The sequence below is a fragment of the Hypanus sabinus genome, chromosome 20 (genome assembly GCF_030144855.1).
Source record: "Hypanus sabinus isolate sHypSab1 chromosome 20, sHypSab1.hap1, whole genome shotgun sequence".
In the NCBI taxonomy this organism is placed as follows: domain Eukaryota; kingdom Metazoa; phylum Chordata; class Chondrichthyes; order Myliobatiformes; family Dasyatidae; genus Hypanus; species Hypanus sabinus.
This window is the reverse complement of record NC_082725.1, coordinates 45,277,352-45,301,164: the sequence shown is the minus strand read 5'-3', so window position 1 is coordinate 45,301,164 and position 23,813 is coordinate 45,277,352. Positions and strand designations below refer to the sequence as shown.

Here is a 23,813-nt window from a genome sequence, read left to right as displayed (position 1 = left end):
AAAGCTTATGAAGCAATACATTTGGCACCAACTTGGTTGCAGGAGCTGCCGGAAGGATGTTTAATAATGTCCAGCTGCCTTAGGGGCTCCACTCTGGATTTTCTGTCTGGGTTTACTTCTGTAGCCTTGGGGCAGTGGGGCTATTTACCCATAGCTGGGGATCTGGTTCATGGGCACCAGCGAGTGTCCACACAGCAGCGGGCCTGCAAGCTACGTGTGCAGGGGCCAGACCTCCTCTTCGGGTCAGCCTGAGTCCAAAAGTAGTTCAGTTTCATGTGTCGCCAGTGAGGAGGCACTACATGAAGCTTGCTGTTGGAGAGGCTGTGTATTGACAAGGTGAGACTTACACATTCAGCCCTCCTTTTTGCAAGACTGCTAGCCAGTAGTGGAAGCTGAAAGTGAGAGTGACGAACACTACCCACTACACTACCAGACTATACTCATCACAACAACCATTTTGACACCATTTACAGCAGGTATTACTGTATTAATCCTTTTTTTCTATCAACATTTTCATCAACACCCTTCCTTCTCTCCTCTGTTACTCAAAGAGGGATGTACTTGGAAATAAATGCTTTGCAGTTACAATATTTTGTCTTACTAAGCTGTCTTCCTTATGATCATCTCCAACAAAAGGCAATTTATGTGCAAGGGCCCCCAAACACTCATGCATACTAACACTTTCCAGACTTTTCACCGTTTATATGATTACCTGCTTTATTTTCTCATTATCATTGTGAATAATGGATACTGTCTGAAATGCTGAGTTCCTCCATCAATTCATTTTTTAAAGATCATTCTAGTCTTGGAGAGGCATCACTTTGACATTTACGTAACTTTCAAACACAATTTGGTTACTCTTTAAACCACTGCATTTGTGGAGTTCACATCCAGAGACGTTCTCTTTAAGTTGTATAATGTGCTTGTGAGGCTACACCTTGAGTACTGTGTACAGTTTTGGTCTCCATATTTTGTGAGGGATACGAAGGCGCTGGAGTGTTCAGAGAAGGGTGACGAAACTCATTCCAGGTTTTCACGATATGAGCTATGAAGAAAGATTGAAAGACTTAAATCTTATTAGCCTAAATAGACATAGAATGAGAGGAGACATGATAGAAGTGTTCAAAATCATTAAGGGTATAAGTAAGGTGGATGCCAGCTGCTACTTCAAAGTTATCCATCAACGAGGACACCAGCCATAGGTTAACATCATAGACTAACATCAAAAAGCTTTTCTTTACACAGTGAGTCATGGATACATGGAACAAACTACTTAGTTGTGTAGTTGAGCGTGTGTACCTTACAGACTTTCGAATCTAAAGCCCGATAGTTATTTCAACACACTATGTGAATAGGGATTTGGCAAGCTTTGTTGGGCCGAATGGCCTGTTCTTGTCAAAAAAGACAATGCCTGTTCTTGGCATTCCCGAAGTGCTTGTTACAGCACTGAATGAAAATTGACCAGTTTGTGAGGTGAACTGAACTTAATGGAGGAAAGCATACTTTGAACGGATGAATAGTCTATACCACGGAACTTCGGATGCTGGAATTTGAAGCAGCAAACAATCTGCTGGAGGAATTCAGGGTGTCGAGTAACCTCCCAATACATTGACAATTCCTCCCCCCAACAGATGCTCCGTTGACAAATTCTATCCCGCTGTCATCAGACTCTTGAACGAACTCCTTACATGCTTAAAAGATGAACTCTCGATACGTCAACGTACATTGTTGTACCCCAGTCGCGATGAAGGGTCTCGGCCCGAACGTTGATTATTTACTTCTATATGGAAGCATCCTGACCTACTGTTCCTCCAGCATTTTGTGCATGTTGCTCTGGATTTCCAACATCAGCGGCATGTGTTTACTGTATTGTGTCCCAATACTTTATTAATCGACATCCAATTAACTTTCTCGCTGTGATATTTTATTCTGCATCCTGTTTTACTTTGTATTACCTTGATGTGCTTGCATGTCGAATGATCTGTGTGGATGGCACGCAAAGTTTTTTTCCACTGCATTTCGCTACATGTTATAGTGATAACCTAATACAGATCCCGCTGAGTTCCGCCAGCAGTTGGTTAGAAGAATAATCTTCTCCCAAGACCCGCTCCCACGTGGCTATTTTAAAACGTGTATTTAGAATGATAGCGATTCTCAGCCCGAGAGGGGTTGCAAGCCCGCTGCGGTGGCTGAACTTGCAGCTCAGACTCCCATCTCGCCAGTTTCAGTGGCAACCGCCTGATCCTGCTCACGCACGCTCTCTTACGCAATCGGCGCATGAGGGGCAGCGGAGAGACAGGGAGGGCAGAGTGGAGAGGACCGGGGGGGGGGGGGGCAGAAGGGCAATGACAAGCTGCGACTGCCTGCCGTGAAACACGGTCATTCACAAACCTGCGACAGGGGGTTGTCACGAGCAAAGAGGCCCTCCCTCCCCTGGGCCTATGTGACGGAACGAGAGGCGTGTCGGGTGTCCTGGCAAGACAACGGAGCCAGCGACCGGGACCAGGTGGCAGGGCGGAGGCGAGGCAAAGGGGGCATCCGTAACGAAGTCAGGAGAGTTCAACGGATCCCCCCCCCGCGAGTACCTGGCACGGAGAGTCCGTTACCGGCCGCGTTCGGCCAGCCAACCGCGTGCGCGGGCGGGGGCGCGCGCTGCCCCGCGGCTCCCGCTCGCCTTCGGTGACATTGTCAGATTCTCGCCACGTCGTGTTTTACCGAAGCGGAGAGACGTGGCGCCTATCTCGGTAGATGTTTAGTACAGAGAAGGCGGCCCTGGGGGCTGGCGGCGGCGGCGGCGGCGGTGGTGGTTCCAGAAGGAGCTCGGCCTCCCCGAGCGAAAGGGGCTCGGCGGCGGCGAAGAACAACTGCAGCAGCCCCAGCTCAACGCCACCCGCGGAATCGGTGCGGATCGTCCGCGAAGAGCAGCGGCAACCTCACCCAGAAGCTGGCAAGGTTGTGGAGGGTTTGCTGAGCAAATATACCAATTTGATTCAGGGCTGGCAGAACAGGTAGGAGACTGGGGAGTAGCTGTGCGTCTACCTTGTTTGGGAGGCATGTTGCCGACATTATGTGTGATTTCAGCCAGAGTGAATTCAGCATTATCAGGCTTTCTTAGGTATAGCCACGGCATCGTACTGTATTTCAGTAGTTTGACGCTACTGTTTATAAGGATGCATTTTTCACATTTGTTGTCTTGATCTGGCCTTTTTGTTTATATTTCAGGTTTCCCGGTATCGATAATTAAAAAAAAACTTTTATTTACTATTACAGTCATGTCTTGGTGAAACAGAAACTAAATGAATCCACATTCATAGGATCGTATTAATTGATTTTGTGCTTCATATAGGATTGCTTAAGTAGCAGAGTGTACTATCACAACACAATGTCTTGATGTTGGGAGCTTATCTTTCATAGCTTGCACTGCGCGGTTGACATAAAAACACAGAAGTGGTGTGGGAAAGTAACAGTAAAATATTACATTTGTTATTGTACTAAAGTGACAATCTGAGCAAAGCCAAATAATGCATTATCGGCAAGAGAAAATTTGCAGATGCTGGAAGTGCAAACTTCACCCCCACCCCACCGTTTCACCTATGACCTTGGCCTTTCTTCCCACCCCTTACTTTCTTACTCTGATTCCTTATCTTTTTTTCCCAGTCCTGTTGAAGGGTTTCTATTAGATGGTGCCTGGCCTGCTGAGTTCCTCGGTTACGATGGATTATACTCAGTAGTTTATTTGTAATTTCAGTTGTACAGCACAAAGCAGGTTCTACGACCTGACTCTTTTTATGCAAAATGAGTTGTCCATCTACCCAAATCCAGTGTTTCTGCATGTGGCCTCCATTCCACTATTCCTTTCATATCTACATACTTGTCCGAATGCTTTTTAAATGATGCGATTGTATCTTTCTATCTGTTATAGCAACTTCTTCCATACATTTGATGCCTCTGTGTGGAAAGACCTTTCCCTAGGATCTCCTTTGAATATCCTCCCTTTTCCTTAAAGGAATAATCCTGTAGTTTTAGGCTCCCCTGCTCCTGGAAAAAACTATCTACATTCCTCATTATTCTATAAATCTCTGTAAGGTCCCCTGCACTCGGGTGAGAATAATTCAATCCCTCCTAGTAAAGACCTCCATTCTAGTCAGTGTCCTGGTGAATCTCTTCTACACTCTCTAGTGCTACCATTTTCTTTTGGTAGTGTGGTGACTAGAAGTGCACACAATAATCCATGTGAGGCCAAACCAATACAGCTAGTTGCAACTTGGTGTCTCAACTCTTATACTCAGTAACCCTGCCTATGAAGATAAACAGGTTTAAACAGCACCTTCAGAATCCATTTATATTGCCAATTTCAGAGAGCTGTGAACTTGCATCCTAAGGTCCCTCTGCTTCTAGTGTTCTTGCTAATATGTCTTGCCAGTAATAGATGACTCAAAATGCAATACCGCACACTTATCTGGATTAAATTCCATCTGCCACTTCTCCACCCAACTTTCCAGCTGAACTGTGTCTATCCCCTTAGGCAACCATGCTCACTACAGCTCCGCCAATCTTTGTGACATCAGCAAATGTACTAATGAGTCAAAAGCACAAAGTTCATGTATTTTATTTTCGTACTTTGTGTACCTTCAAACTTAACACAGTAACTTAAGATAAAGGAGCAAGGGTGAGCCATTCAGTCCTTTAAGCCTGCTTCTCTATTTAGTGATTTTTTTCCCCTACTAGTATCAGAAAAATCTATTGATTTAAGTGCAGCTACTGTCTGAGACTCTACCACCCTTTTGAGTAAAGATTTTCTAAAGAATTATCAACCTTTGAATAAACAATTTTTCCTTAAGTAAAAGAATTTGACTTGAGTGAAGAAAGACCATGATACATAGTTTTAGACTCCTCAGCAAGGAGAAACTTTGTACCTGGGTGTAATCGCTGTCGAGCCCTCAAAAGATTTTTTTGTTTCAATATAGTTAGTCTCATTCTTAACTGTTAACAAGAGGTTTAACTTGTTCTTTCCTTGTTTGATAATCCAATGAACCAGTCTGGCAAATCTTTGCTTTATATCCTCTAGCAAGTACTGTATATATGGGCTTATTATGAGCTTGTTCATGTCCATGTCTAGATCTTATGTATGTATATAGGTATTAATCATGTACATGTCCTCTGATAGTAAGGGACAGCTTATTATTTACCTTATCTTGCTGCATACCGCACTTGCCTTTAGCTTTTACTAGAAGGACATGAAGGTCCTTTTCAATGTTTATGCTTCCCATTCTAGCAAAACACTCAATATTTTGGTCTTTTTGCCAAAATGAATGACTTCTATTTCTCTACCTTTTTCTACAAGTGTTGCTTTTCACTTAGAAGCTAATCTTTGAAGTCTCTTTGCAAACTTGTCATTACTCACATTTCTACTTACTTTCATGTCATTGACAAATACCACATTTAGTATCTTCATCTAAATCTAAATAGTTAGGCCCAAGTGCTGATCCCTGCATTTCTCTTTTCAATATAGCTTGCCAGTTTGAGAAGTACACTTTTTCTCTCCTATGTTCCATTTGTTAATCAGCACTCAATCCACTCGAATTGAATTGACTTTATTTCTTACATTCTTCACACACGAGGAGTAAAAATCTTCATGTTACGCCTCCATCTAAGTGTGCAATGTGTAATCACAGTAATTTATAATGAATATAACAGTCAATGTAACATAGAAATACACTCAAATCAGCGTGAGTTAATCAGTCTGATGGCCTGGTGAAAGAAGCTGTCCTGGAGCCTGTTGGTCCTGGCTTTTATGCTGTGTTACTGTTTTCCATATGGTAGTAGCTGGAATAGATTGTGGTTGGGTGACTTGGGTCCCCAATGATCCTTTGGGGCCCTTTTAATGCACTTATCTCTTGAATGTCCTGAATAGTGGGAAGTTCACAACTAAAGATGCACCGGGCTGTCTTGTATATTATTCCCATGTCACCTTGTACACCAAATCATGTGGGATCTCATCAATTGCCTTTTGAAAATCCAGATACAATAAATCCATTTGTTACCCTTTTTTCTATTTTGCAGTCAGTTCCCCCCCCCCCAAGTGTTTTTGATATCACATCCTTCAGTATAGGCTCCAGCATTTTCCAACAATTAATCATGTACTTGCTTGATGGCAGTTTACATTTTTTCCCTCTGTTCTTTTTTTTGAAATGGTATGGTCACACTTGCTAGCTTCCAGCCTGCAGGATCTCAATTCCAGAGTCAACTGAATTTTGGAAGGTGGTAAGCATAGTCACAGTTTTCAGACTCTGGTGTGTAGATCATCAGAAGTTTTATATATAATTTTCAGGTTCATTAACCTTTCCATTTATTTATATTTACTATTAATTTCTTTTACTATACAGGAACCTTCAGAAATTTTGAGGTTAATATTATAATTTTGGTGTACAAACCTGGTTTTTATATTCTGTGTGCATATTCAATGACACGAAGTTAATTTAACATGGTATTCAGAGTTTGAAATACTGGTTAAGAATAAAGGGAATTTAGTATTTGTAACTGAAATTTAAGCATCAACAACAGTCAGCTGTTGTCATATTGACATCCTTTTCATCCAACTTAAAAAAATAGATTTTAAGCTTGGTTTTCCTTGACACCAGTAGAGTCAAATAATATCAGAATAAGTAATACTGCAATTGGGTTTTGTGTCCTGGAAAACTGCGTGAGCTTTCTGAGCACCGATTAACGTGCAGGCATTTGCTGATTCATATGCATCACAGTAATGGCTGCTGCTGTGATATTCTATGTAGTGTTATCACTAAGAATGCGTAATGTGATTGCTTTGTACTATTCAATATTCTTTAGCAAAACTTTATTAAAATATTGATGTGTAACTGATTTCTCCATTTTCTCGTCTGAATTTGACTTTGCCTGCTTCAGTTCTAACTATTCCTATTAAGCTCAAGTGAGCATGTATTTGTAACAGCATTTGTTTGGACTATTTTTAAATGTAGAACTTGGTGCATTGGGATTACTAAGAATTATTCATATTTAAACATTAGTTTTAGAACAAGATGACCTTGAAAAACATTTATTTGATAGCAACTGCTTTCAACAACTTCTATTAGATAGAACTATGGGAGTGGTAAACAAAGTCAATGCTGAATTTCTGAAAGGAGATTCAAGGTAAATAACCAAGGCTGATTAAGGAAATAGGAAATTGTTAGCTTGCTTTCCCAAAATTAGAAATTGAATGAAATAAGCTTGCCATGGATGAAAACATCAGAAGAGAAAGTACCTGATGATTTCATGGTTTTGCTTATTGAAGGTATTAGTTATGTTCTCGCAGGTTAGCATGTTTTATTAAAGAAAATTATTCCTTTTTTATCTTTTGTAGTAATGGGGATAGGGTAGGGGTAAATAATTTGTTTATTTAATCTAGAATCAAGACTAAATAAGAGAGGGGTGAAAGTTGTTATATTTACTGATCTAATTGTTTTTATTATTTAATTGACTTTGATTTTCACACTTCTATCTTGGTAACATTAGGCCTGCTGCATTATTTATTAATTTCAGCAGTAACCAGGATCCATTTTGCTGAATGAAGATGATAGTGGCATTCACTATGTAGTTGAAGCATACTACTGGATACAAGTATTGCTATTTATTCTGCCAGTTCAATTTTCACAATGTGTTTTTCTGCTTTCCTTTATGCTTCAACGTCAGACATCTGTAATCTCTAAAGATAAGCTGTATATTTGTCATATGCACATTGAAACATACAGTGAAATGCATTGTATGTATCAATGACCAACACAGTCTGAGGATCTGCTGGGATCAGCCCACATGTGTCACCATGCTTCCAGCACCAACATAGCATATCCACAACTTATTAACCTTATGTCTTTGGGATGTGGGGCACCCAGAGGAAACTCCTGCAGTCATGGGGAGAACATACAGACTCATTACAGACATTAGCAAAAATTGAACCTCAGTCGCTGTAAAGGTTATACTAGCTTTTACACTAGCATGTCACCCTACACATATTTCTTTTATTAGGCACCAAATGCTAAAGGTTTGGCACTCTTTAAGAAGTTTATCTTAAATTTTTATTTGAGCTTGGGAATGTTGATAACAGTTAACAGATGCATCAAGTCAAGATTGGCTCTTTCTTTCATTTTGAAGTACTAGTATGTATTAGTATACAGTACTAGTTAATAAAAATTATACCTAAAATTTATGAATGATCAAAATGAAGATGTAGCATCTGGGATAGCACTGAGAGCCTTGAAATCTTGAGAAGAGCAGCAGAGATGCATCAGCTCCATTACTTCCCGGTTATCTACTCTGTCAAACATTACCCGTCCTATTTGCAGATCTTGTATTGTTCCTGTTTTCTAGTTTTAGTTTAGAAAAGATGTAAGAATACAAGCTGAGAATTCAGTTCACTTCACCTTCAGACTGAGAATGCCTGTAAATTTTGTTTTAATTGTGGAAAAGATTGTTGCCTAATATTTTGATCCAACTAAATTTTAATGCTATCCATAACTTTGAAGATGATGCAGAAGAGGTCTGCTGGGAAGATGCCTGAATAGCTGTAAGAAGAGGTTGAACAAATTTGGCTGTTTTTTTCTGGAGCATTAGAGGCTGAGGGATAACTTGATGGAACATGTAAAATTCAGAGTGGTATAGATAGGATACAGAGTCTTTCTGTCTATGGTGCAATTGTCAATCACCAGAGGCTATAGATTATTTTTGTACAGGAAATGGTGGTGCTGTTATTCATTGCCAGAGGAGATGATGGAAGCAGAAAAGATAGTAACTTGAACAAAGCAGGGGCTGGAGGGATGTAGGCCATATACAGGCAGTTGGGATTAAATCAGATTGGTGAAGGGGGATTTGCTGTTTTGTTTTCTTAAGTCTTTCTTCACACCACTGAGCATAGCATATTTTCAAGTATTTTCAAAATGGTTTCAATTGGAAACAACACATAAAATTGACAAAGGTTTGACAGCTGTTCGAGAATATTGAAATCACTTGCATAAAATATTTAATGAAACCAACATTTTAATTTTTTATTATCTGTGCTGAAATGAAAAAGATAACATTTTTGAAGAGTTGAGTTGTTTGTGCAACCCCTCTGAGTGAATTTTTTATGTTCCTTCATTGCATTTTGTTGATGTCCATTGGAAATTCCCTGCTATTGGCAGTTTAGACATGAACCAATTTTATTAAGGAAGCTACACTTGTGCAACATAGAAAAACCAGTGATTATTCAGTCACCAAGAATATAGATGCTAGAAAAATCTATTTTTAGGCATTTGATATGCATTTTACAGGTTTGTCAATCAACTTGGTGTTGCTAACATTACTAAAATACAAATACATTTCCAATAATTGATTAATGGATTTAGAAATTTAGGAATTGGACATATGAATTCCTGATTAGCTGTAGGTGGTCATCATTAGTTAAGTGGCATTGATACCTGTTAATTCTTTAAATTGATATAGAAGAACTAAAAAATTAATGTCCACCGGTGTAGAAGATTTTCATTGGTTGTTTCTTGGAGAAAAGGCCTTAGTTTCTAAGCTACCTTCCAATATACTTGATAAAATGTACACAAAATTTCTTCATGTTTTGGAATATGTATTTAGGTACTAGTGCTAGCATACTAGTCTTGATTAGTATGAGATGTGTTCAAGCCCTCTTTTAGTACCTGAGTATAAGATCCCTTCATAAATACCGAGAGACTGCTACCTTTCTGATGAACTGTGAATGACATGTCTGCTCTTAGTTAAGTTAAAGGATCCCATGGTGTTCTTACATTTGCCTGTTGTGGCAACAGTGGCCTCTTAGCCAATGTGACAAATGTTTTCTTCGGTATGCTTATGCAATTCCTCTATCACTAACAGCAATGACTATAGTTCTGAGTTTTGGTACATCATTTGGTTGTGGAGAGCTTTCTGATCAGTTAAAATAAAAATAGTAATAACAAATAATAAAAATAACAAGCTTATTTGGTTGTAGATTAAGGATTGTCTTCCTTTGTATAGCTGTTGCTTAACATTTGAATAGTTTCCTATGGATGCCTTTTGGAGTAAAGATTAAAAACAACTGACTATTACTTGGCCTTGAGTATGTTTTATGCAGTTTTTGTAGTCAAGTTGATAATTGTTTATACTTCCATGATATAGTTCACACCCCACTAGAATGATAAATTTGAAGCCAAAGTGTGAACTTTGTGCAATTGTTTTGCATTATCATTACTTGTATGCAAAAATAACTCATGCTAATTTGATACCTAGATAATCTATGCTTGAGAATCTCTGGAGTCCTAAAGAAAATGTATATGGGGAATATAAAGTTCATTCTGGCTGATTTTATTTTACTTTAATTGATGACACTATAGCAGTGTGCTTCATGCAGCGCTAAAATTACGACATGGAGTCGGTAACTGCAGTCGAAAGAAAAACTTTATTCGAAAATCCTCAGCCTCACATTTAAGCCTCCCTTAATCTGCCCCCCGTGGCGCAGAGGCTCCAAATCTCTGTGCTCGCAAACCCTTGTAGGCTATCTCCCTTAGCCGGAAAGCTGGCTAATTGTGAGCCGGTTCGGATGTGCCAGGAAATGGGTCGCCACATAACCCCCCCCCCAGAACCGGCGATACACCCCCCAATGTCCACAGTCTGGGCCGGAACCTGCTTGGGAGGTCGGCCTCTGCGCCGAGGTGCCGGAAACTCGACCGGTTGCGCCAGGTCCACATGGGCCGGTTTGAGTCGGTCCACCGTGAAAACCTCCTCTTTCCCCCCAACATCCAGCACGAACGTGGACCCGTTGTTCCGGAGCACCATGAACGGCCCCTCGTATGGCCGCTGCAGCGGTGGCCGATGCCCGCCCCTTCGTACAAACACAAACTTACAGTTCTGCAGGTCTTTGGGTACGCAGGTCGGGTTCCGCCCGTACTGTGAAGTGGGTATGGGGGCCAGGTTACCGAGCTTCTCGCGTAGTCTGCCCAGGACTGCTGCAGGATCTTCCTCTTGCCCCCGTGGGGCTGGTAGGCCGTATACCAACTCGGCCGATGAGGTGTGCAGGTCGTCTTTGGGTGCTGTGCGGATGCCGAGTAGGACCCAGGGTAGCTCGTCAGCCCAGTTGGCTCCTCGCAGGCGGGCCATGAGGGCCGACTTCAGGTGACAGTGGAAACGCTCCACTAGCCCGTTCGACTGTGGGTGGTAGGCAGTTGTGTGGTGCAGCTGAGTCCCCAAAAGGCTGGCCATAGCTGACCACAGGCTGGAGGTGAACTGGGCGCCTCTGTCGGAGGTAATGTGGGCCGGTACACCAAAGCGAGATATCCAGGTGGCGATCAGTGCTCGGGCGCAAGATTCAGAGGTGGTGTCGGTGAGCGGGACCGCCTCTGGCCATCTTGTGAATGGTGGGCGGGATGGAACTGCTGCGGTGGGGCTTTGGTGTGCCGCTGCACCTTGGCCGTCTGGCAGTGCATGCACGTTTTGGCCCATTCACTGACCTGTTTACGGAGTCCGTGCCAAACGAACCTGCTGGAAACCATCCGGACAGTCGTCCGGATGGAGGGATGCGCCAAGTTATGAATGGAGTCGAAAACACGGCGCCACCAGGCTGTCGGGACGACGGGACGGGGCTGGCCGGTGGCGACGTCACAGAGTAGGGTCCTCTCACCCGGGCCTACGGGGAGGTCCTGGAGCTGCAAACCGGAGACTGCGGTTCTGTAACTCGGAATCTCCTCATCTGCCTGCTGTGCCTCTGCCAGTGCCTCAAAGTCTACCCCTTGGGAAAGGGCATGAACGGTAGAGCGAGAGAGCGCATCCGCCACGACATTGTCCTTACCCGAGACGTGCCGGACATCCGTCGTGTATTCAGAGATGTAGGACAGGTGGCGTTGCTGGCGGGACGACCAGGGGTCGGATGCTTTCGTAAACGCAAAGGTAAGCGGTTTGTGGTCCGTGAACGCGGTGAAGGGCCGACCTTCTAGGAAGTACCTGAAATGCCGGATTGCCAGGTAGAGCACCAACAGTTTCCGGTCGAAAGCACTGTACTTGAGCTCGGGTGGCCGCAGGTGTTTGCTGAAAAACGCCAGGGGTTGCCAGCGACCTGCGATGAGTTGCTCCAGCACCCCACCGACTGCCGTGTTTGATGCGTCCACTGTGAGGGCGGTAGGGGCGTCCATTCTGGGATGTATTAGCATTGCGGCGTTCGCCAAAGCTTCCTTCGTTTGAACGAAAGCGGCGGCAGACTCCTTGTCCCAGGTAGTGTCCTTGCTCGGACCCGACATCAGGGCAAACAGGGGGCGCATGATCTGGGCAGCTGAAGGGAGGAAGCGGTGGTAGAAATTGACCATACCTACGAATTCCTGAAGGCTTTGATCGTGGTGGGTCAGGGGAAGTGGCGGACCGCATCTACCTTAGCGGGCAGAGGGGTTGCCCCGTCTTTAGTAATCCTGTGGCCCAGGAAGTCAATGGTATCGAGTCCGAACTGGCATTTGGCGGGGTTGATTGTAAGACCGTACTCACTCAGTCGGGTGCAGAGTTGATGGAGGTGGGACAGATGCTCCTGACGACTGCTGCTGGCTATGAGGATGTCGTCCAAATAGATGAACGCGAAGTCCAGGTCCCGTCCCACCGTGTCCATTAACCGCTGGAACGTCTGTGCGGCATTCTTCAGGCCGAATGGCATGCGGAGGAACTCGAAAAGGCCAAACGGGGTGATGAGAGCCGTTTTGGGGACGTCGTCAGGATGCATCGGGATTTGATGGTACCCTCGGACGAGGTCTACCTTGGAGAAGATCCGTGCGCCGTGCAGGTTTGCTGCAAAGTCCTGAATGTGCAGCACAGGGTAGCGGTCCGGTGTGGTAGCCTCGTTCAGCCTGCGGTAGTCGCCGCATGGTCTCCAGCCTCCCGTCGCTTTGGGCACCATGTGCAGGGGGGAGGCCCATGGGCTGTCGGACCGCCGGATGATCCCCAATTCCTCCATCCTCTGGAACTCCTCCTTCGCCAGTCGGAGCTTGTCCGGGGGAAGCCGCCGAGCGCAGGCCTGAAGGGGTGGCACCTGGGTCGGGATGTGGTGCTATACGCCGTGTCGGGGCATGGCCGCTGTGAACTGCGGTGCCAGAACCGATGGGAAATCCGCCAGGACCCTGGTGAAGTCATTGTCGGACAGCGTGATGGAGCCGAGGTGAGGGGCTGGCAACTGGGCTGCACCCAGGGAGAACGTCTGAAAGGTCTCGGCGTGTACCAGTCTCTTCCTGGGCAGGTCGACCAGTAGGCTGTGAGCCCGCAAAAAATCCACATCCAGAAGTGGTTGGGCTACGGCGGCCAGTGTAAAGTCCCACGTGAACTGGCTGGAGCCGAACTGTAGCTGCCATAGGTCCTTACTGTGCTGCCGTTCACGGCCCTCAGGGGGGGCCACGGTGCCCTGCTGCGGGTGTCGTAACTCGTCGGAGGTAAAGCGCTGATCTCGGCACCAGTGTCGACCAGAAACCTGCGTCCTGACCTTCTGTCCCACACATACAGGAGGCTATCCTGATGGCCAGCCGCCATAGCCATCAGCGGCGGCTGGCCCTGGCGTTTCCCGGGAGCTTGCAGGGCGGGCGACAACGGCGGGCTTCTGCGCCCCACCGCTGGTGGTAGAAGCACCAGTGTTCATTGGGCCGGAGGTTGGCGGGCTCTGCGGCCGTGCCTGGACTGGTTTGCTGCTGGGAGCGTGGCTGGGAGATCTGTGCGATGGACGCCCCACTCACCTTTTTGGCATTCCACAGCAAGTCCGCCCGAGCTGCCACCTTCCGGGGGTCACTGAAATCCGCGTCGGACAGCATCAGGCGTATGTCCTCGGGCAGCTGCTCCAGGAATGCCTGCTCAAACATGAGGTAGGGTGTGTGTCCGTCGGCTAGAGACAAGATCTCATTCATTAAAGCCGAAGGAGGTCTGTCACCCAAGCCATCCAGGTGCAGTAAACGGGCAGCCCGCTTGCGCCGTGAGAGTCCGAAAGTCCTGAGGAGCAGGGCTTTGAATTCCGTGTACTTGCCGTCTGCCGGGGGGCGACTGTACGAACTCCGCGACCTGGGCTGCTGTGTCCTGGTCGAGGGAGCTCACCACGTAGTAGTAGCGGGTGTCTTCTGAGGTGATCTGGCGAACGTGGAATTGGGCTTCTGCTTGCTGGAACCATAGGTTCGGTCGCTGTGTCCAGGAACCCGGCAGTTTCAACAAAATCGCATGAACAGAGGCGGCGTCGGTCATTTCTGGTCCAAAAATCGTTTGGACCGTCGGGGGTCACCAATTGTAGCAGTGTGCTACATGCAGCGCTAAAATTACGACACGGAGTCGGTAACTGCAGTCGAAGGAAAAACTTTATTCGAAAATCCTCAGCCTCACTTTTAAGCCTCCCTCAACCTGCCCCCCGTGGCGCAGAGGCTCCAAAGCTCTGTGCTCGCAAACCCCCGTAGGCTATCTCCCTTAGCCGGAAAGCTGGCTAATTGTGAACCGGTTCGGATGTGCCAGGAAATGGGTCGCCACAACACTTTCTATTTTACAAAAAGTGAAATTTGATGTCCTTGCTAATGAGAAAGGTAAAAATAGCGTCTGTATGTTCATAATAATAGTCATTTCGAAAAAGACATTGTCAAAAGGTTTTATTTCCTTTTTTAAACTGTATAGCGAGCAACTTATTGAAATCAATGATCTATGCATTTTAAGGAAAGATACCATTGAAAGATTAGAATCTCCAAAAACAGGTGTTCTATTCCAGTGATAACATCTTATTATTTAGAATTTGAAAATAAGCGGACTGTAAACATTAGAGTTAATTTCAATGGCCAAATTCATCATTAAATCAAAAGTAGTATCTAACCTGAGTGCCGGCAGTGTGTATGGAGGAAGAAATGGAGCATGGGAACAGGACAGGACCATTTTGCAACAGCCTGTTATTTCCATTGAATAGCTTGATACTTTACTCTGATATCCCAAAGAATTATTACATGTTAACAATTGATCAAGCTTCATTACTGTGTTATCAAACAAGTATAATTTTAGATTATTTTTAATGCAAGATACTGACATAATTTTCTTTTAGAGCAAATCCTCTAGGGCAGGGAGGAACAAATGTAACTATGATAGGATCAAGATAAGTTTCTTTAAATAATGGGAGTTCTGATGCAAGACAAGAAGATGGGTATGGTATAAACAAAATACTAGAGTTCAAAGTTCAAGCTATTTTATTTTCAAAGTAGGTATATTGTATGTTATCATTCACTACCTTGAGGTTTATTTTCTTGCAGGCATTTACAGGAAAAAGGAAATTGATTAGAATTTTATGAAAAACTATACATGAAGAAAGACTGAAATAGAAACAATGTAAAAGAAGACAATGTGCAAATAAAAGTAATGGTGAGATCATAAGTTTTGCAGAGTTCTTGAAAATACATCTGAACTGATTCTACAACCTACAACTTCAAGTTGTATTGAAGTTCTCTATGCCTGTTAAGGAGCCTGATCTTTACAGGGTAATAACTGCTCATGAACTTAGTGAAGTGGAACCTAAGGCTTCTATACCACCTGCTTGATGATAGAAGCTAGAAGGAAGTATGGTATTGATGTTGGAGGTCTTTGATGGTTGCTGTTTTCTTGTGTCAACGCTCCATGCAAATGTATTCAGTGGTGAGGAGAGCTTTTCCTGTGATAAACTGGACTATAACTACCAATTTCTGTAGTTTTTCTTTCTGTTTCTAGTCATTGAATCACAGCCTGATAGGGAAACACCAATCATTTAGGATACTTTCCACTATCGATAGAATTTTGTCAAAGTTTATGGTGACATACCAAATCTATGCAAACTCCTAAGAAGCTAAAGTGCTGTCTTGCCTTGTTTGCGATGACATTTATGTTTTGGTTTTAGAACAGATCCTTTGATATCGTAACGGCAGGAAATTTAAAGCTACTGACCCTCTCCATCTCCATTCCCCTGATGACAATTGACTCATGGACCTCTGGCATCTTCCTCCTTGATAGCATTGGTCAACAAAGATTTTGCTTCCTAAATACTTCTGGGTGTATCTTATGGATTTTAGGCTGCTGATCATGAAAATCACTGTGAAATTTCCTTATCACACTCTGGTTTTGAAATTGCCTCTATTTGTATTAATAATTCAAGTCCGAATAACTGATACCAAGATTAAGGAAAGCATTTTTGTTGGTCCACAGATAAAACAGGCAATTCAAAGAATTTCTAGTGGGACCAGAGAAAATCACACGGAAGTATTCAAGGATGTTGAAACTTCTCTTGGCAACTACAGGGCTACAAGCTATGTGCAGCTTGTTGACAACATGCTTCAAACATACAAAACCATGAAGTACAACACCTCACTAAAGACCTTGGTGCACTCAGTGACGACAGTGGTAAAAGATTTTACCAGGACATGGAATTCGCGGAGCAACAGCATCAGGGCAACTGGAATCCATCAATACTTTCTGATTATTGTTAGACACTTAAGCAAGAAGCCTCAGACATTGAGTACAAACAAAAATCATCATTTTTAGCTGAGTTGAACTATTGCAAAGCATCAGCAGCATTATGCAATTAAACACATCATATTGAATATTAATTTCTTGTTTCTCCAGATTCCTGTGATACAAGTAGTCTGTAATTAAATTGTGTTTAGCTTCATAAACAAAAAAATGTGAGGAAACAATACTTTCAAAAAAAGTTGTTGTTCAGTATAATCAGCTGTTTGGTTTTGCTGATGTTGAGTGAGAAGTTGCTGTGACACCATTTAATCAGATTTTCAGTCCCCCTTGAAAATGCTGATTTGTCACCATGGTGGTGGTGTCAGCAAACTTAAATTTGACATTGGAGCTGATCTTAGCCACACAAAGATAAGTATAAAGTAAGCAGAGCAGAGGGCTCACCACACAGTTCTGTGATGCACTAGTGCTGATGGTGTGCGGAGGAGATGTTGTTGCTAGTCTGTACTGATTGGGGTCTGCCAGTGAGGAAATTGAGGAGCCAGTTATATAGGGAGGTTACTGAGGTCTAGGTCTTGGAGTTTGGTGGTGTGTTTTAAGTTGATGATAGTATTAATTGTTGGGCTGTTATCAATGAAGAGCATCTTAACATATGCACCCTCATTGTCTAGGTGTTCCATAGCTAAGTGAAGAGACTATTAAATGAGTTTTGCTGTTGACCTATTGTTATGGTAGGCAAATTAGAGTGGATCCAGGTCACTCCTCAGGCAATAGTTGCAGAACTGTAGTCTAGTAAACTAGTAATCTCAAGGTTAGTTTGAATCTCAGCATAGAAATAATGGCAATCATTAAGTTTGGTTTTCATCAAAACCAATATATACCACTGTACCTACAAGAGAAGGGAATCTGTCAGACATATGATTCAACATTTGGAACATTGTGATTTGACTTTTAATTGCTCCCAAAACATCTGCCAGCTTGGTGTGGAATTTGAATAGTGCAAAGGCATATTAATTCTCGTGGAAATTCTAGAAATTTATCTGAAAATGAGAAAGATGTCCTGAGGACAAGCTACGCCTACCTTGCAGTAGTCCTGAAAGCTCTACCTTTTCAGTAAAATTACACTCGAAAAAAGTGGTCCCTTTGGATGGCACCAGAGAAACAGAATATAGGGTAGTTGATCTTTGATTCTGGACTCCTGAGATTTCATTGCATCAGATTAAACACAAACATGGAAATGTTCTGCTCTTTCCCAGCTGTCATATGTCCATGTTGAAAACTATTTAGTATAAATACAAAGGGTTGCAAAGGAATGACAGATATTCTAGATGAATGTATTCAGGGCTTTTCGTGATTAGCCCAGTAACTGTGCAGATTGAGCAGTAAAGGACTTTGCAATCAAGTGTGAAACAACATTGGAGGAGCATCATATCTCAGTCAGCGTTTTCTAGATGTATCAGTTAAGTTGGACAATCCTTAATAAAGCTGTGTCTTCAGCAGACAAGAGCAAACTCCATTGTGCCATATTGTGATATCATTATGGCAAATTATATAAATTCATATCACACCCAACAGCTGCTTGTGCTGCTGGTGAAGGGTCTGGAGTTCTGTGAGATTCCCTCTCAGTTTTCCCCTTTTTGATCTATGCTGCTGTCTGGAAACGTGATGAAGGGTCTTGACCCCAAGTGCCTACTGTTCATTTCCCTCCAGAGATGATGCCTCATCTGTTAAGTTTCTCCAATTTTTATGGGTTGCTTCAGATTTCCAGTGTTTGCTGTCTCTTGTATCTCCAAATCTAAAGATGGAAACAGGGTGGACAAAGCATTTGTGGCTATTAATTGGCTTACAATGGGTGATATTTAACTGTCCCAGAAGTTTCAATAGAAAAGCTGAAAATAAAAATTAGGGAACCATTCCATGATCATTTCCTAGATTGGAGCAAGAACAGGAAGCAGCACTAAACCTTCCAAAAAGATAATTTCCTCTTTGAAGGTGACATAATCATCCCAACAACTACTTGTCTTCTGTGGATCCCTGTGCAACATATGAGAGGCAATGCCTCTTTCATAACCTGCCCTTTAATTTCTCTCTTCCCAGTACCTTCAGATATACCTGGGTGAAAATGGACCTGAATAGGATTGGAACAAAAGTATTTAATGTATGATAGAAGCAGCAAATATTTCAAGGACCACAGGGAATCACATAGCACCAGCCTGTATTTGGAGAAAGGGAATTGACTCAAATATTGACTAAAATATTAATATTCAAATATTAATATCAAATATTACTCAAATAAGTAAGTAGTTTTGTCAAGGAGACAAATCTTGGATATTTGCTAAATAGAAATGTCACCTTTACTAAATATAAGCTGTATTCTGAGCCATCACAGATATAGTATTTAAATAATGACTATCTGTAATATGTCGTTCAAGTTTTAGTGTTGGTGTAACTTCTGTTATAAAGTTTGATTTTTCTCCTTTATTGTAGCTGAATATTTGAATTCATTGAATTCTTTGCAATTTGAATTTAAACAAAATGAAGAGAATTAAATGACTGCAAAGCAGAACGTTAAGAGGTGGAAAAGAAAAATTTAGTTTTTTCTCTTCATATTTTTCATTGACAACACAATGTTCCCTCTTGACATATCTTTAATTACATTTTTAATGTAGTGTTAAGATGCATTGTAACCGAGAGTCTTATGGTACAGCAAGGATAAAAGGAACATCCATCATCTTGATGATGCTGGCCGGTGGTGTCGTGGCGTCAGCATTGGACTTCAAGGCGAATGGTCCCGGGTTCGAATTGGCGGCCTCTTGCAAGTTTTCTAGCCGTGCTGGTTTGAGCATCGAGCTAGCAACTTGGCCTTGTGAAAAAAGCAGACAAATGTTCCGGAAACGGCAAAAAAAAATACTGTCCAATGCACTACATGGTACGAAAAGGAACAATAACAACATCTTGATGATATATTTTAATATTATCGGGAATATTACAATATTCCTTCAGCCTACTCCATCATTCAACAAGAGCATGGCGGATCTAACCACAAGCAAGAGAGAATCTGCAGAAGCGGATCTTACTATGTTCAATTCAGTTGCCTCTCTGACCCGCATAAATTCTTGACTTTCCTCTGCTCTATTATCTGTTGGTGAGCAAAATATTCTGCCCTTGCTGGTATATTATCTCTAATACAAGAGGTCTTCTACAGTAATCTTTTGTGACAGCTCATTAAGTATCTTTTGGAAATCTAAATTCAACACATCTGATCCCCGTTACTTGTTCCACTTATTGCATTCTGAAGGATTTGTCAGACAGTATTTCCCTTTCATACAATTATGCAGTCAACACTATGTTTTATGAATTTGTGCATGTCTTGTTACTACTTACCCAGTAATGGATATCAGCCTCCTCCCAATAACATGTTCTCGACATTTAGATTACATCTTCTTCTTTTCCTTGAATATTCTTTTTCTGGACATTTCATTTGATATCTGTGGAATTTAGAAAACAACAGCCAACATATTCATTAGTTTTAAGGCTGTTAGATCCAACTTGCTGAATGTTGTATTTGTTGGCCTTGTACTTCTCTCCTCTAGTGATTGTTTTCAATTCATTCTCATATTCTCTGAGAGTTTCTACTATTACTAGGATGCTTTTATTTCCTTTTAATGTGACGGTGCAGTGGATGCAAAATATTTCAAATTCTCTGCTATTTCCTTATTTCCCTTTTACTTATTTCTCCATTCTATTCTCAAAGGGATCAGTGTTTAACTAATAGCGTACTTAGAATCATAGAAAATTTTAGGATGTGAAAATTCATTCACCTTTTGTCCCTGCTGGTCAATTTTTAAAAAACTGCTCAATCTGTTCTAATCTTCTGATACTGGTCATACTGGTTATAGGTCATTACAACTGCATCCACAGCATAAAGCAGTTTATTCTCAAAATCTATCACTCTCTGGATGGGAAGATGTTCCCTCATTTCCACTTCTTCTAATGTTCCTACCAATTTGCTTTGAATCTATGCCCCTTAATGTTTTATTTCTCAGTTTAAACTATAGGTGGACAGAAATATGATAAATAGAACTTAATATAGGGAAAGTCAATGCACTACATGTAAGGAGGTGGAAAAAGGCAAAAAAACCCCACAATAAATGGGAGGATGCTGAGAAGTGTAGTGAACGTATTGTAAGTCCATAGGTTGGGCGGGATTAATTGAACAATCTCTTTAGATTGAATTACGTTCATTTTTTTGTGGCAATGCACCAACAGCAATGTCTGCAAAGATTATTCATGTGGATGGTTGGCTGATTCAAGAATTTGCCTGTTCCAAAGTTATCCCAAGAACCTTAAGGTAGCAAGTATGTGTCAATTACTTTTTGTTGAACAGCTACAAAATGCTCAGTGTTTGAGCATGTTACTTTTGATGAGTAGCTTGCAACTCCAGCCGTACAGAATATTGGCAAAAAATGACCAAGGTTTTTCCAAAATGTACATCCCATTTCCCGGTTGAGTTTATTGAACTGATACTGTTTGATCCTGTTTCCTTTTTATCAAGTATTTTATTTCCCACACAGATATTTGGAGAAATGTCAGGACTTCGTGATTGAACAATGTATTGGTGTTGATAACCATATTGAATTTGGTGTAGCAGCTGAGGATTGTTCAAGAATTGGGAATTATTCAAACACAAACATGGAATCATCTGCGATAGCAATTGAAGTTAAATAATCTTAGTTTTGGTTTGAAGTTGCCGCGTATTAAACAAATTGCCACCATATTATTTTCAAAAAGTATTTCAGATTGATCATTTTTCAATGCATATTTAAGAAGGACAGAGCAAGATGGCAAAGACTCTGCCTTTAGGATACGGTTTTACAGTACTGTGCAAATGTCTTCGGCACATGTATGTAGCTAGATGCCAAAGACTTTTGCACAGTACTGCATATTAAAATGAGACTTTGTTCAGACTTGATTGTTGCATTTGTTCATACGTTACCTCATGCACAAAACCATGCTGACTATAGTTTAATTAATATTTCAGTAATACTTGATTAACCATTCTTGTTCATTTAACTGATTTCATTACAGATTACATTTAGAAGTACGTCAGTGGCATCTATCATCATGCCATTACGTCATAAGGGCATGCCTTGTAAAACAAGTTTAGATTCACATTCCTGGTTCCCAGGCTTTCCTTTCAATTAGTTTTTATGTTTTGGAGTTACAAAACATAACTCTTTCTGATCAGGCCTCAGCTATCCAAGCAGATTTTAGTAGATTGTTCCTCAGAATCCCCTCCAGTAATTTCTCTTCAACTGAAGTTGTTTGTTGGCCTGTAGTTCCTTTGCCCCTTCTTGAACAATGGAACAACATAAGCCACCCTCCAGTATTCTTGAACTTTGCCCGTGGCTAACAAGGGCCTCCATAATTTCTTCCATTGTCTCCCATAAGAATTAGGGGTGCACTTGGGGATTTGCCCTTCATAATGCACTTTAGCCAGCTGATGGTGTAATGGCATCAGTGCCGGACTTCAGAGTGAAGGCTCCCGAGTTTGAATCCAGCTGGCTCCAAAAACCTGGAGAGGGATGTGCTCTGCCAGGTTTCAGATGCCCAAGGTGCCCAATCACATGATTGATGATGAGCAATCAGCAAAAAGATCTGTGCAAAAAGCTTGTCATGACGGCGCCCTGACAACTCCACCAAGAGTTAAGGGCGCGTGTGCACACTTCCCCCCCCACCCCACTTTTAGTCTGCAGATACCTCCTTCCTCATATTATGCATATGATCCAGGACCTGACGACTTATTACACTAATTTCTTTGGCATCCATGACAATCTCATTAGTAAACACAGGAGAAATAGCCATTTCTTGTGGCTCCACACATAGGCATCCCTGATGCTCTTTAAGAGGACCTAGTCTTTCCCTACTCACTCTTTTATTGTTAATATAAACTGAAGAGCCCTTAACCCTGCCTACCAAATTCACCTCATATCTATTTTTTGCCTGATTTCCCTCTTAAGCTTAATCTTGATTTTTTAAAATATATTGGTTGATTTATTTGTACTTATTCTTATCTGAAATTCCAAAATCTGAAAACCTCTGAAATTTTTTTGAGCGCTGATATGAGCACTGGGAAGGATCACAGGCAAAGTGCAGGTCTCTGTGCACCAACAGTTCTGAGAAGTGAACTCATGTATGTAATGAGCAAATGTTAATGAAAAATAGGAAAATGGCATAAAGCCATTTGAAGATCTCAATTTTGTATTGAAAGAGTGGATTTGTCAGTGTTGGAGTGAACCTTTGCCACCTAATGGTATGCTGATCATTAAACAAGCAAAGAACTATCACAACAAACTGAAAGTTGAAGGTAATTGCGAATATTCAGTAGGCTGGTTACAGAAATTTAAGATTTTTAAAGATTTGTGTGATAAAACATCTGCTTGATCGCAAAGCAGCAGAGAAATTCATTGATGTGTTTGTCAAGATTGTTGCTGATTGAAAGTCAAACACACAGATTGGTTGCATCAGTACGTATGTGTGATGAGCAAGTGTAGGGCAAAGTCTGTTTGCAGCTAGCACGTAAGTTCAGAGTCAGGAATATTGATGATGCCAAACTACTATTGACTGTCCACCTGGGTGGTTGAGGTAGTGATAGCTTACCTTTCTACTTATTCAATGTATGCATTATTGGTTCATGCGTAAAGGTATTAAATATGTAAAATTACCTTCAGGGTACTGTATATGTATAAGCTGTATATGTAATATAAGTGGATTTCATGTTTAGACTCTGGTCCCATCCCCAAGTTATCTCATTATATAGATGCATATATTCCAAAATCTAAAACTTTTCTGCCCCCAAGCATTTCAGTAAGGGGTGCTTAATCTGTATTGACTTGAGTGTTGAAGCTGATAGTGGCCAAACAAATGAAGAGTATTTTAATACATTTCTGATTCATGCCTTTATAGATGGTGAAACATTTTGGCATGTTAGGAGTTAAATCACTACTCTAGGGTACTTGGCTGCTGATCTGTTCTTGTAGCAAGCATGTTTATGTGGCAAGTCATTTGAGTTTCTGGTTAATGTTGAATAAAAGGTGGTGATGGCAGGTGGTTAGGCTCTCTCTTGTGACTATTCCAAGAACATTTAATTTGCATATTGAGAAAGTGGAGTAAAAGCTACAATTTAACACTTATCTGACTACATTTTCATAATAAAAATTCAATTTTCTGCCATCTTACTTTATTTCTAACTGGCTGTAACATTTTGGCAAGATCCCAGCTTTATTTGTTTTACCTCACTTCTTTGCTTTTCTCTATTGCAAAACTCATTTACATACAATGAATAT

General features: G+C 42.0%; 1 protein-coding gene across 2 annotated transcripts in view; it reads left to right on the top strand.

Moving 5' to 3' along the window:
- The first annotated feature begins 2,264 nt into the window (after positions 1 to 2,264).
- Positions 2,265 to 23,813, top strand: part of osbpl10b (oxysterol binding protein-like 10b) — a 158,325-nt gene continuing 136,776 nt past the window's right edge. The window contains exon 1 of one of the 2 annotated variants that reach the window (XM_059945415.1): positions 2,265 to 3,008. In XM_059945415.1, the coding sequence (XP_059801398.1) occupies positions 2,749 to 3,008 (260 nt within the window). In that variant the 5' untranslated portion in view covers positions 2,265 to 2,748. The remainder of the gene's footprint in view (positions 3,009 to 23,813) is intronic. The other variant, XM_059945416.1, reaches the window with a different exon arrangement.